The 11,167-nt window shown below is 55.7% G+C and overlaps 1 protein-coding gene across 1 annotated transcript in view; it reads right to left on the bottom strand.

The window, feature by feature from the left end:
* The window catches only part of SLC9A1 (solute carrier family 9, subfamily A (NHE1, cation proton antiporter 1), member 1), a gene marked incomplete at its 5' end in the record, with an annotated part of 26,699 nt that overhangs the window by 2,608 nt on the left and 12,924 nt on the right, over positions 1-11,167 (bottom strand). The window contains 6 exons of the mRNA XM_010021695.1: positions 361-431; positions 819-908; positions 1,762-1,964; positions 2,101-2,318; positions 2,791-3,041; positions 4,529-4,989. Of these exons, the coding sequence (XP_010019997.1) occupies positions 361-431; positions 819-908; positions 1,762-1,964; positions 2,101-2,318; positions 2,791-3,041; positions 4,529-4,989 (1,294 nt within the window). The remainder of the gene's footprint in view (positions 1-360; positions 432-818; positions 909-1,761; positions 1,965-2,100; positions 2,319-2,790; positions 3,042-4,528; positions 4,990-11,167) is intronic.

Genomic DNA, 11,167 nt, shown 5'->3' with positions numbered 1-11,167 from the left:
ACTGGCCACTGGCAGCTCCCACACTGCTGTGGACATGCCATGGTGAAGAGGTGCAGCCCTGCAGCCCCACCTGCACCCAACGAAGGTGGCGTAATCAAGGGGGGGGTGTATGCGGATATACAAGGCCAGGTTGGACACAGGGGCTTGGAGCAACCTGCTCTAGCGGAAGGTGTCCCTGCCCGTGGCAGGGGTTGGAGCTGGAGGAGCTTTAAGGTCCCTTCAACCCCAACCAGTCTGGGATTCCATGATTGCAGCCCAGGAAAAAACGTGGCACAGGGATGAGAAACCTGCCAGGTGGTGATCCAAACCCTTCCCCATATCCCCCACAGGTCCCTCAAGTCACCAAACCTCCACACTCACTTGTCCTTCCAGTGGTGATGCCCATAGTGACCACAGATATCTTCGATCCCTGTCAGAAGGTGATCCAAGAACTGGAAGAGAAGTTCCAAGGTGTAGGTAGCTCGCTGGGCTGGTGCTCACCCTCTCCCCATCCCAACACCCATGCTGACACAGGGGCAAGGGCACTAATGGGGTGCAGAATCAGGGCTGTGGGTCCAGGATGGGCTGGCCTCAGGAGGGCAGCACGGTCCTACACAACCAGGCTGCTGCTCTACCAGGTACAAGGGAGGTTCTGGGTCAGAGCAGGCACTGGACAACACAGACAGGGAATAGCCCTTGCTCCGTCCCCCCTTACCTTGGGCACTGATTTAGGGGCAGGTCCTGCTCTGTAAACCTGCCTGGTTACAGCGGTGGAGGTGGCAGAAGCAGAGACAGAAGAGGACTAAGGTGGTGAAGAGAAGGGCCAGCCTGTGGGTTACCTGCGTGTGAATCTCTTCATTGATGGAGCGCTTTGTCTCCTGCTTCTTCTTTACAGCCAGCAGGTCCACCAAGGGCCGAATGGTCATGCCCTAAGGAGCAGGGATGGTGGTTAGACCTCTCCCCAAGGCACATTAGTGGGAGTGGGATGAGTTCAGCAAAGCCAAACCATGGGCCTCCAAGCTGCAGTGTCACTTGGCAGCCTCAAGAGCTTTTGGAGAAAGAGGACAGTGATAGTGTCTGGGGTGCAGGCTGGGGCTCCTCCTCTCCACACACACACATGTCCTGGCCTGCAGCATGACCAGCAGGTTGAAGGAGGTGATCCTGCCCCTCTACTCTGCTCTCATGAGACCCCACCAGGAGCACTGTGTACAGTTCTGGTGTCCTCAGCATCAGAAGGACATGGAGCTGTTGGAGCAAGTGCAGAGGCCACGAGGATGCTCAGGGCCTGGAGCACCTCCTGTATGGAGACAGGCTGAGAACATTGGGGCTGTTAAGCCTGGAGAAGAGAAGCTGTGTGGAGACCTCAGAGCAGCTTCAGTGTCTGAAGGGGACTCCAAGGATGCTGGAGAGGGACCTTCATCAGGGACTGGAGTGATAGGACAAGGGGTGATGGGTTCAAACTGAAACAGGGGAAGTTCAGGTTGGAGATAAGGCAGAAGCTCTTCCCTGTGAGGGTGCTGAGGCGCCCGTGTGAGGGTGCTGAGGCGCTGGCGCAGGGTGCCCAGAGAAGCTGTGGCTGCCCCATCCGTGGCAGTGTTCAAGGCCAGCTTGGACACAGGGGCTTGGAGCAACCTGCTCTAGTGGAAGGTGTCCCTGCCCATGGCAGGAGGGTTGGAACTGGATGATCTTAAGGTCCTTTCCAACCCAAACCATTCTATGATTCTATGACTCAATGACTCTTGCCCTCTGAAACCACACTGTGAGCACCTGCATGCCACCAACCTGCACAAAAACTGTGAAGAAGATGACTGTGATGATGGCTGTGAGGAACATGTCCCTCATGCCAAAATGCTTATAGTCCAGGAGGTACCCGAGGGAGAAGGCGATGGCTCCCCGCAGGCCCCCGTAGGCAATGATGAACTGGTCTTTTGGTGTCAGCTTCACAATCCGGAACTTGTTGATGAACCAGGTGAGGACCAGGACACCTGAGGGAGCGGGACAGGATGGTGAAAGATGCCCTCCAGCCTCCCCAGCAAAGGCAAACTAGGGCCTCATGGCCCCAAGAGCCGCTCATCACCCAGGACCATCCCCATGGCCTTTGCCACCACACTGCCACCTCACCTAGAACTCTTGCGATGAGGCAGAAGAGCAGTGTGCTGATGACAAAGGTCCAGTTCCAGTAGTGGTGGCCAGCCACAGTGGAGACACCCAGGAAGATGAAGATGAGGGTCTCGCTCACACTGCTCCACATCTTGAGGAAATACTTGATAGTGGTGTGGGACTTGTGGGAGATGTTGGCTTCCACATAGGGCCGCATGACCACTCCGGAGGCAATGAGCCTAGGGGCAAGGTTGGGGCACTCAGCAGCCATTGGGACATGGAGACAGCCCCAGCCCCTGGCCCTGCAGCTCCTAGACCAAAACCCAGAGCAGGACAGGGCTTGAGAGACATCAAGCCTCCAGAGAAGGCAACATGAGGTTTCTCCTTCCCTCGAGTAGGGCAGGAGCGAGCATTGGAGCCAGGGAGCACAAAACCACATTGTCTTGAGCACCCACCAGGCCCTGCCTGTTACTGTGTGCCCACGAGAAAGGGCAATGGGCTGCCAGCACCCCAGGATCTGTAGGACACCTCAAGAGAGTCACTTCCCTCATCTGTCTCCCTGCATATTGTAGCTCAAAACACACCTCTGACCCTTCCTGGGCATGTACTGGCCATGCTGCGACAGCCAGAGGGCTGTGCTTACACCACAGTAAATCCTCCTAACGGTCCTGGGGACAGGAGGGCATCACATCCCACCCATGCCCCACTCACGCCATGATGCCAGAGAGGTGGAAGAGCTCAGCAGAGAGATAGGCCATGTAACTGTAGAGGAAGACGAAGAGGGGCTCGATGACTCGGATGTGGGACGTGAAGCGAGACGTGAAGGCAGCGATCACCCCATAAATGACACCCACAAAGACACCACCCAGGGACACCACGAAGAAGCTGAGGAAGCCGAGGATGATATCGATGATGGTCACCTGCTCGAAGTTGGCAAACTCCTCAAAGAGGTGGTAGAGGACCTGGGGAGGAGGAGGGAGATGAGGGTTCAAACTGTCCTGTTGGCTAGAGACAACCTCACCTCAGAGGAGACCTGCATGGGGACATTGCATAGGGCCCATACAGAGGCCCATAGGGCTCACAGGGACATGGTGCCATTGGAGAAGTGCCTGGGACAGGTCTGCTCTCCAACCCAGCTCCGACCACTGTCCCAGGAGGGGCTTCAGTCAAAGTCTGAACCAGCCAGAGACTGTTCCTGTTTCCCAGCAGGCAGGTCAGGACAGACCTGACAAAGCCAACACCTGCCCTGTTCAGCCCAGAGGACAGCCCAAACCCTTCATGCAGCTTTGTAGCTAAGAGGACAGCCTTGCAGGAGGAGCCCACCCCAGGCTGTGTCACCTTCTCCCACCCTCAGACACATTCACTGGAGAGATCTTGAAAGCAGAAGCTGATACAGGCATGTCAGGATGGGAAAGGGGCTTAGGGCATCCTAAGGGATGGCAGCGCTGGTAAGTGGGGAGAGGGCAAAGTGCCAGCTCCTGCCTACCAAGGCTGAGTCCTGGTACATGGGCAGGGACAGACATGTTAGCAGAAGGCAAAAGCATTCCCTAGGGATGGGAGTGGGGAAACAGGCCCTGCAGGCAGCCCCTCTGCTGAAAAGGGGGGAGAAGTGCCCGGGAAAAGCCCTGTGGTGGGACAGCATGTTCCTTGTCACCAGGAACCTCGTCAGCAGCCAGCTCTGGAATGGACAGCTGGGATATGGGAAAAGAGCCAGGAAAAAGCAGTGGGTTAGAAGTAAACGTAGAGGTCAGTGAGGAGAATGCCCAAGCCAGCACCGGGACACGGATGCCCTTTGGAAGAGGCCTGATCCCCAAACCTTCCAAAGGTCCCTGCAAAGCTGCTGCTCCAAGGCTTGGGGCTGAGGGGTGACCTGGGTGGGATCCAGACTGGCCACAGCCCCTGGGGCCTTGCCATGGCCGGCCATGTCCTGCCCTCCCACTTCCTTGGTGCTGCCACTGGAAGGCAGTGAGGAAGACAACATGAGGAAGGGGACAGGAGGGAGCAGCAGCTATGTGGCAGTGCAGCCCGACCCAGCACCAGCCCGTGCTCCTGCTCGCTTCCCCAGGCATGTCAGCAGGAGGCAATTCCAGCCAGGAGAGCAGATTCCCAGGAGAGCAAGGCACCAGGAACAGACCTGCTCTTCACTGGCTGAGCACGTGCTCACGGTCAACCCAAACCACCAAGTGAAATGCTTCACCTCAACCAACCTCTGCGGTGCTTTAAGCCACTATATTTAGCTTTGCATCTGCAAAGGGTTAGGAGCAAGTGGAGCTGCTGCAGTTCAGCTGGCAGGAGGCATCTGGAGGCTGGTAATGACCCAGTCTATGGTTCTGCCTACAGGGCTTGATTGAGAGCTGCCAACCACGGGGCCAGCACCCGGAGATACTCCATCAAAGCAAAGCCCATCCCCTCAGCCGATCCCCTCGGCCGATCCCCCTCATCCACTTACCACCGTGACGGCATCGTTGAGCAGGGACTCCCCAAAGACCAAGATGTGGAGCAGCTCGTTGATGTGGATCTCCTCAAAGACAGCGAGCACGGCCACTGGGTCCACGGCTGAGATGATGCTGCCGAACAGCAGGTTGGCCAGGAGGCCAATGTGGTTGAGGCCAGGGCCACCAAGCTGGCACACGGCGTACATCAAGCCACCCAAAAAGAAGGCATTCCAAAGCGTCCCCACCACGGCGAAGATGAGGATAGTGCCCAGGTTCTCAGTGAATTGGCGCAAGGGGAGGAAATAGCCGGCATCCAAGATGATGGGTGGAAGGAGGAAGAGGAAGAAGATGTCTGACTTGAGGATGGGGGGCTTTTCACCCACCCCTTTGATGAGCCCCCCAACCAAAAGGCCCACCACGATGAGCAGGCAGCTCTCAGGAACAATGCTGGACACTGAAGGGATCACATGGAAGCCTGGAGAGAAGGAGGAGAGAGCAAGACACATGTTGGCTGTATGAATGGAGGATGCTCTCTGTGGGAGGACACCCCTGCGGAGTCAGGGACCAGTTCCCAGCCCTCCATGCACTCCACAGGATCCTTTGTGTGCCTCAGTTTCCCCTTCCAACCCCCTTCTTCCCCACGCTGTAAAGTGGGAACTGCAGCTTCACCAGACCCACATCCCCTCGCATTTTGCCTGACCTCAGGCCGGACAGTGAGACCTGGTGACAGAGTTTACCAGAGAGCAGCCAGCCCCTGGGCACGCCGGGGTCCCCCAGTAAACCCCAGACTCCCCTGACAGCCGTGTGCAGCACAGGCAGTTCTCACAGCACAAGCTGGTGCTGGCTCCAGCTCTTCGATTGCAGCTCCTCATCCCAAGCACACATAGGCTCTGGCATCTCCCTCCCGTCAGACAGCAGCCAGCCCACCAGTGCTGTTGCACCCCGCATGCCAGGCTCTGGCAGGAGGCACCAGTGCCCGTACCCACGTGTCCCTGGTGCAGGGGATGGAGGGCAGATGGTGCTCGGTGGGGCTGAGGATGCAGCTGGAGCTGCTCTTGCAGTCTCAGGAGGTTTTACATGGCCGGTTGCTGCTCCCAGGCACGGAGAAGGGACAGGACATATCAGGGTTGTTCCATGGGGTAGAGGGTGAGAGGAAACTCATTTTCCCCTTTTTGAATCATAGCACAACCCCAAGTGCAAGCCTCTGAGCCAGCCATGACCCACTGGGACAACATCCATCCACCAAACTACCCCACATCCTCTGCAACGTGGGCATCTGCCTGCAGAGCTGGGCGGGCTGCAGGATGACAAGCAAAGCAGCACTTCAGCCAACGCACCAATACCCACAGAAGGATTTTGGGTTCCCTGGATCCTCTCCCAGGCTTTATAATGATTATTTTGAAGTGAGGCACATTTGCTCCCTGGCAAGGGAAGCAGTTTAAAATAAGGAACCCTGCCTTGGCATCCTGTGTTCCTCTTTTCCTTCCGTCCTGTGCCATCTGCACATCAATTCACAACAGATTAAACCCACTCCTCCCTAAAGAGACACCATCCTGCTGCTGATCTGGAGCTGCTCAGCACCAATCTCAGAGCAAACTGCTCTGTAGCCTTCACGTTTGGGCATGAGAGGAAGCCCGACGGAGACGGGAAGCATCCGAGCACTCTCCCAGTGCTCTCCCAATGTCCAGCCACCTGCATTCAGGGATCTCCCAGGCAGGAAACGATTCCTGATGGTTCCTGTCTCTGCTCCCTCAGCAGTCCATGCATGAGCTGAGCACGCCAAGGCAGCCCTGGCAGGGAGCTCCCTATGGGAGGGGAGGCGATAATCCCTTTTCCAAGCACAGCTCATGCAAACACCGGGAACAAGTGTCCCCTTCTAGCACACTGGGGCAATTATCCATCTCAGCACACACCAGCCCTGGGCCAGAAGAAGGTTTAAAGCCACACAAGCAGCAAGAAGCCCACAGCAAATCAGTTCTTGCTTGCTAAGTATGCTCAATCATGACTAAAACACAAACACTGACAATTAAGCATCTCTTACTTCTTCCCCACGGGCCGTAGGATCCCATTCAATTGGAACATTCGTGTGCTGATGTGAATTCAGTGGCTTAGAACCTTTTTGTAGAGCCCTAAAAATACACTCACATGGGCTGCATTTTAATTATGCCTTTGATTTAGTTGAATCTCATCCATGTTTTGCTTCTTGCTTGCTCCGCTCAGTATTTTTAGAGCACTCGAAAGCTGATTGGTACCAAGCTGTTGCTGGGATCCTGCTGGGATCCTGCTCCGAGTGCTGGGCCAGCATCCTGCTTTGGGGTGGGGGTAATAGGAAGAAACACTCTTGCTGTGAGGGTGGTGCCAGCCACGGGTGAATTGCTCCGATCCCAGCTCTGCTCCTGGATTTCTATGCCAGCGGGAGAGGGAGGCTGCAGCAGGACACTGGGTGATGAGGATGTCATGGGCACATCCAGGGACAGCGGGAAGGGTCATAAAATCATTGAATCATGGAATGGTTTGGATTGAAGGGACCTTAAAGCTCATCCAGCTCCAACCCCTGCCACAGGCAGGGACACCTTCCACTGGAGCAGGTTGCTCCAAGCCCCTGTGTCCAACCTGGCCTTGAACACTGCCCGGGAGGGGGCAGCTACAGCTTCTGTGCCAGCACCTCACCACCCTCATAGGGAAGAACTTCTTTCTCGTTTCTAACATAAATCTCCCTTTGTCAGGTTAAACCCATTCCCCTTGTCCTGTCACTACATGCCTGTGTAAAAAGTCCCTTTCCAAGTAAATCTGCATAATCCTCCCCTAGTCACCAGTTTCTTTGCAGCAATCCTGAGAAGGATTTGGAGAAGGAGAGGCAAGCTGAGATGTTCTGTATGCAGAGGCCAAGCGGACGCGCAGCAGCCCCATGGCTGCCTCTGGAATTGCCCCAACAGCTCCACGTCCCTCTTGTGCTGTTGCCCCGGAGCTGGATCAGGGCTGCAGAGGGGGTCTCAGGAGCGTACGCAATAGCCTTAATAATACTACTAAACCATTATAATCCTCAGGCTCCTATTCCGGCTGCTTTGGTTAAAGGTTACATCTCATGGTGGCCCTGCTGCAAACTGGAAGAAGCACCCACTGGGTTTTGGCTGGTTTCTCTGAACCCCTCTTATGGCAGAGAGGCCCCATGAGACCCCATTTCCCTGAGGGCCCCCCACAGTCCCCAAATCACCAGCACGGGGCATGCGCAGGCACCCAAGTTTCTTCCTTTGGAAAACAAACTCCACGGGAGCAGTTCCCCTATCGACAGCACAACACAGCTCCCAAACTATTAAAAGCAAGAGCAGTTGAGTAAACACCAGCACCAAGAGATTGAGCAAACAAGGAAAAGGGAATTCAGAAGTGAATAGTTCCTACTAAAATGGTTCCTTGTCTTCATCATGCATGTGCCCAGCAAGAGGAACATGGGAATCACTCTGCTGGTGGTCTGCTCACCCTGGGTTAGGGCGGAAAGGTTCCCTACCAAGGGGGAACAAGGCTGCTTTTCCCAAGGCAGACGCAGTGCCATGTAAATATTTACTCTCAAGCAAACAGCTTGGGAAAGACTCTGACCCACATGTGGTTTCCTTCTTTCTCAGCTATATGTGGGTTACTGCAGTCCCGGTGCACGGCTCGGATGCAGTGCCTGGCTTTTATGTAAGCTCCATCCAGCAGCGCCTGCTCCCTCACTTTCCCCCAACCCCACCATATCTGATCTGCTTCCATCCTCAGCCTGGGCAGCAAGAGCCTGAAGGGATATGGAGGGAAGAGAGGTAGAGGGAAGAGTGCTGGGCACCCAACCCAGCCCCAGCCCCAGCGCCCCCACCCTGTGTGAGCTCTGCTGCCAGAAAGAGCTGGGTCCCACACAAGCATTGCCTGAGGTGATGGTTCTTGCAGTGGCTCCATGCCCTGAGCTGCTCACAGCAATTTGGAACTCCTCTCTGAAGGCCAGAAGGGGATGATCTGCAGCTCTCAAGGCACTGGGAACCTACTGCAAAAGGGGGCAGGGAGCATCCCCCTTAGCTCAGCCCAGCCTCATCCCACAACACAAAGCCCCAAGGACAACAGGCACCAAGTCCTACAGCATCTGCAAGGGCTCTCCTCTCCCCACCCAATACCATTTCCCTGTCCCACCCATGCAGGACTTCTCTCCCCATCACCCTGGCTGCTGCAATACAGCTCCATATGGCAGGAGACCCAAGGTCAATCTTAGTCAGAGCTCTGGCAGTGCTCCCCTGGTTTTAAAGACCTCTCCCAAAGCAGCACAGAAAGAACGCTGTAAGAACATTTTAATCAAACACTTACGATGAAAGCAAGGAGGCAAAGCCTTCACACACTGCCCTGCTCAAGGCCAGGTCATGGAGAGCTTCTCATCAACCAACACCCCCAAGTCCTTCTCCTCAGGGCTGGAGCTGGAACTGGAAGAGCCCCTGCAATCCCCATGGCCCTGAGAAACACGGGTGTCCAGAGGTGATGACCTGCTGATGCTGGAGGCAGCCTGAACCATGAGGCAGTGTCTCAGCCTCGGGGACTACAGGGTCCCCCCAGCCCCCAGAGCCAGTCCCCACAGCTTGGATCACCACCACACACCCTCCTTAGAGCTGCAGGTTGAATTCAGCTGGGATTAACGTCCCCTCCTGTCCCAGGAGGAAAAGGAATGTGAAGAAGGAGGGATGAAAACCCGCTCAGTGTTTGAGTTGGAGCTGGGTGAAGAGGGGAGGAAGCAGGGAAGGGAGCATGTGGCGTGGCTGGAAAGACTCGGCACGTTCATGGTCAAGTGGGATTAGAGCTTTTCCAGCCCTGGAAGGGGAAGCCCTCCAGCTGATGCTCACCACAGCCCCAGGCACCCATGGGTGCTTGTTTGGGCTGCAGGGAGGGACTGAGCAGCCACATGGCGTAGGTGCAGAGTGCTGCAGTGCTGGAAAAGCCCTGGGAGAAGGCAGAGAGTCCAGGAAGGGGGAGCAGACATGCTCAGAAGGGCTGCCCTTCTGAAGGACACTGCAGAGAGCACGGCTGGAGGAGGCACACGTGTCTCAGCAGCACCAGGGCCCCTCCAAAGGCCACTTTAACCCTTCAGGACACCAGGAAGGCAGGGTCCGGGTGGGCTATAGAGAGATGCAGCCATCAGCAAACCCATCACCCTCTTGGTTAGGGATACAGGCAGGTATGGACACCTTCCCGTGCTCCTGTGGGACACAGGGACCATGGAGAGCCCTGCCACAGGGGTGCTTTGCTGGACGAGCCCCAAAGTCACTGAGGTGCCACCAGCCACGGGGACAAATCATCTGCAAAGCTGTTACCTGCACCATCCCTTCCTCCTCCTCCACTGAGAAGCAGGAGGAAGGGAGAAGGGCTGGGAATGGGCTCAGGGGTCTGCAGAGCACAGGGACCACCATGGCCTGACGTTCATGCCCTGTGTTTTGGGGTGATAGGGAGTCGAGGATGTGGGGCAGGGTTAAAACCCTGTGTAGGATGATGACACAGGAACAGAACATTTTGTAACTGGCTCCCATGGGAAAACCCAGCTCAGGCTCCCAGATTTTGGCTGCAGCTTCTCTCCATTCATCCCCTTCGCTCCCCAACAAGGCGATGGATTGTTGCCTTCCCCTGCCTGACCATCAGCTGCTGCTGCAGTTGCCCAAAGATCAGCCAGGCTTTGCTTGTTGCTGGTGGCCTCCAGCACAACCCTCCTGGGATGTCTCATAGCTGCCGGGAGCTGGATCCATGGACCTGCCTGCAAAGACAGGCAGTGAGGTGCCTAGGGAAGCCGTGTGTGCCCAGCACCAGCACTGGCACCAGATGTCACAGGCAAATCTCGAGGGAAGGGGAGGAACTAAATAGCTGGTGATTTACCTCTAAAAATAGAGCAAGGCCAGGCTCATATCACCCTGCAAAGGGAGGTGGTAAACCCATGATACTGAAATTACATCCACTGCATCTCACAAGCTTCAGCGTCACCTCCTGCCATCGAGCACCAAGGCAGCCAGGGATGGCACATGTGAGGCCCAGCAGCAGCTTTGGCTTTGCCAAACCCTCTTAGCTTCATGGAGCAGGTCCCAGTCTCCCAAGTGCTCTCCTGCAGCTCTCTTTGGGCTGGTTTCAGCAATATGAGTTAGTTGGGGCAGCCTTTGAGAGACACATCAGGTGGCGCCAATGTCCAGAAGGGTAAAACTTTGATTTTCCACCTCAGAAATGACATTTCCTGGTTAGAAGTTGACTTGTTTTGTTGTTTGGTTCAAAGACACAGGTACAGAACAGGCTCCTACGCACAACCATTTCCTCCAGATTAAACCAAATGTTTTGTTCAAGCCTCATTATTTTGTTGTCAGTAATTACAAAGAAAAACCAAGGAGCAGGAAGGGAATTAATTTCAACTGCTTTTTGTGACTCACTGAGTTAATGTAGATACCACACAGGGGCCACGCAGCCAGCACCCACCCAAACCTCGCTACGAAGCAAGCACAGGGAGAGAAGGGAAAAGCAAGACATCCAGCCCTAATTTGAGGGACCCCTCTTCTGCAGCCCAGCCTCCAATGAGCAGGCATGTAGGCAGGGAGGGAGATGAAGCCCGCAGGGGCTGCCCACCCTAATGCAAAGTGCCCAGTCTGGCTCGGATGGTGACCAGCTCCCAG

Source organism: Nestor notabilis, unplaced genomic scaffold, assembly GCF_000696875.1.
Source record: "Nestor notabilis isolate BGI_N333 unplaced genomic scaffold, ASM69687v1 scaffold22110, whole genome shotgun sequence".
In the NCBI taxonomy this organism is placed as follows: Eukaryota; Metazoa; Chordata; class Aves; order Psittaciformes; family Psittacidae; genus Nestor; species Nestor notabilis.
The sequence above is the reverse complement of the archived record's forward strand: the minus strand, read 5'-3'. Positions and strand labels throughout refer to the sequence as shown.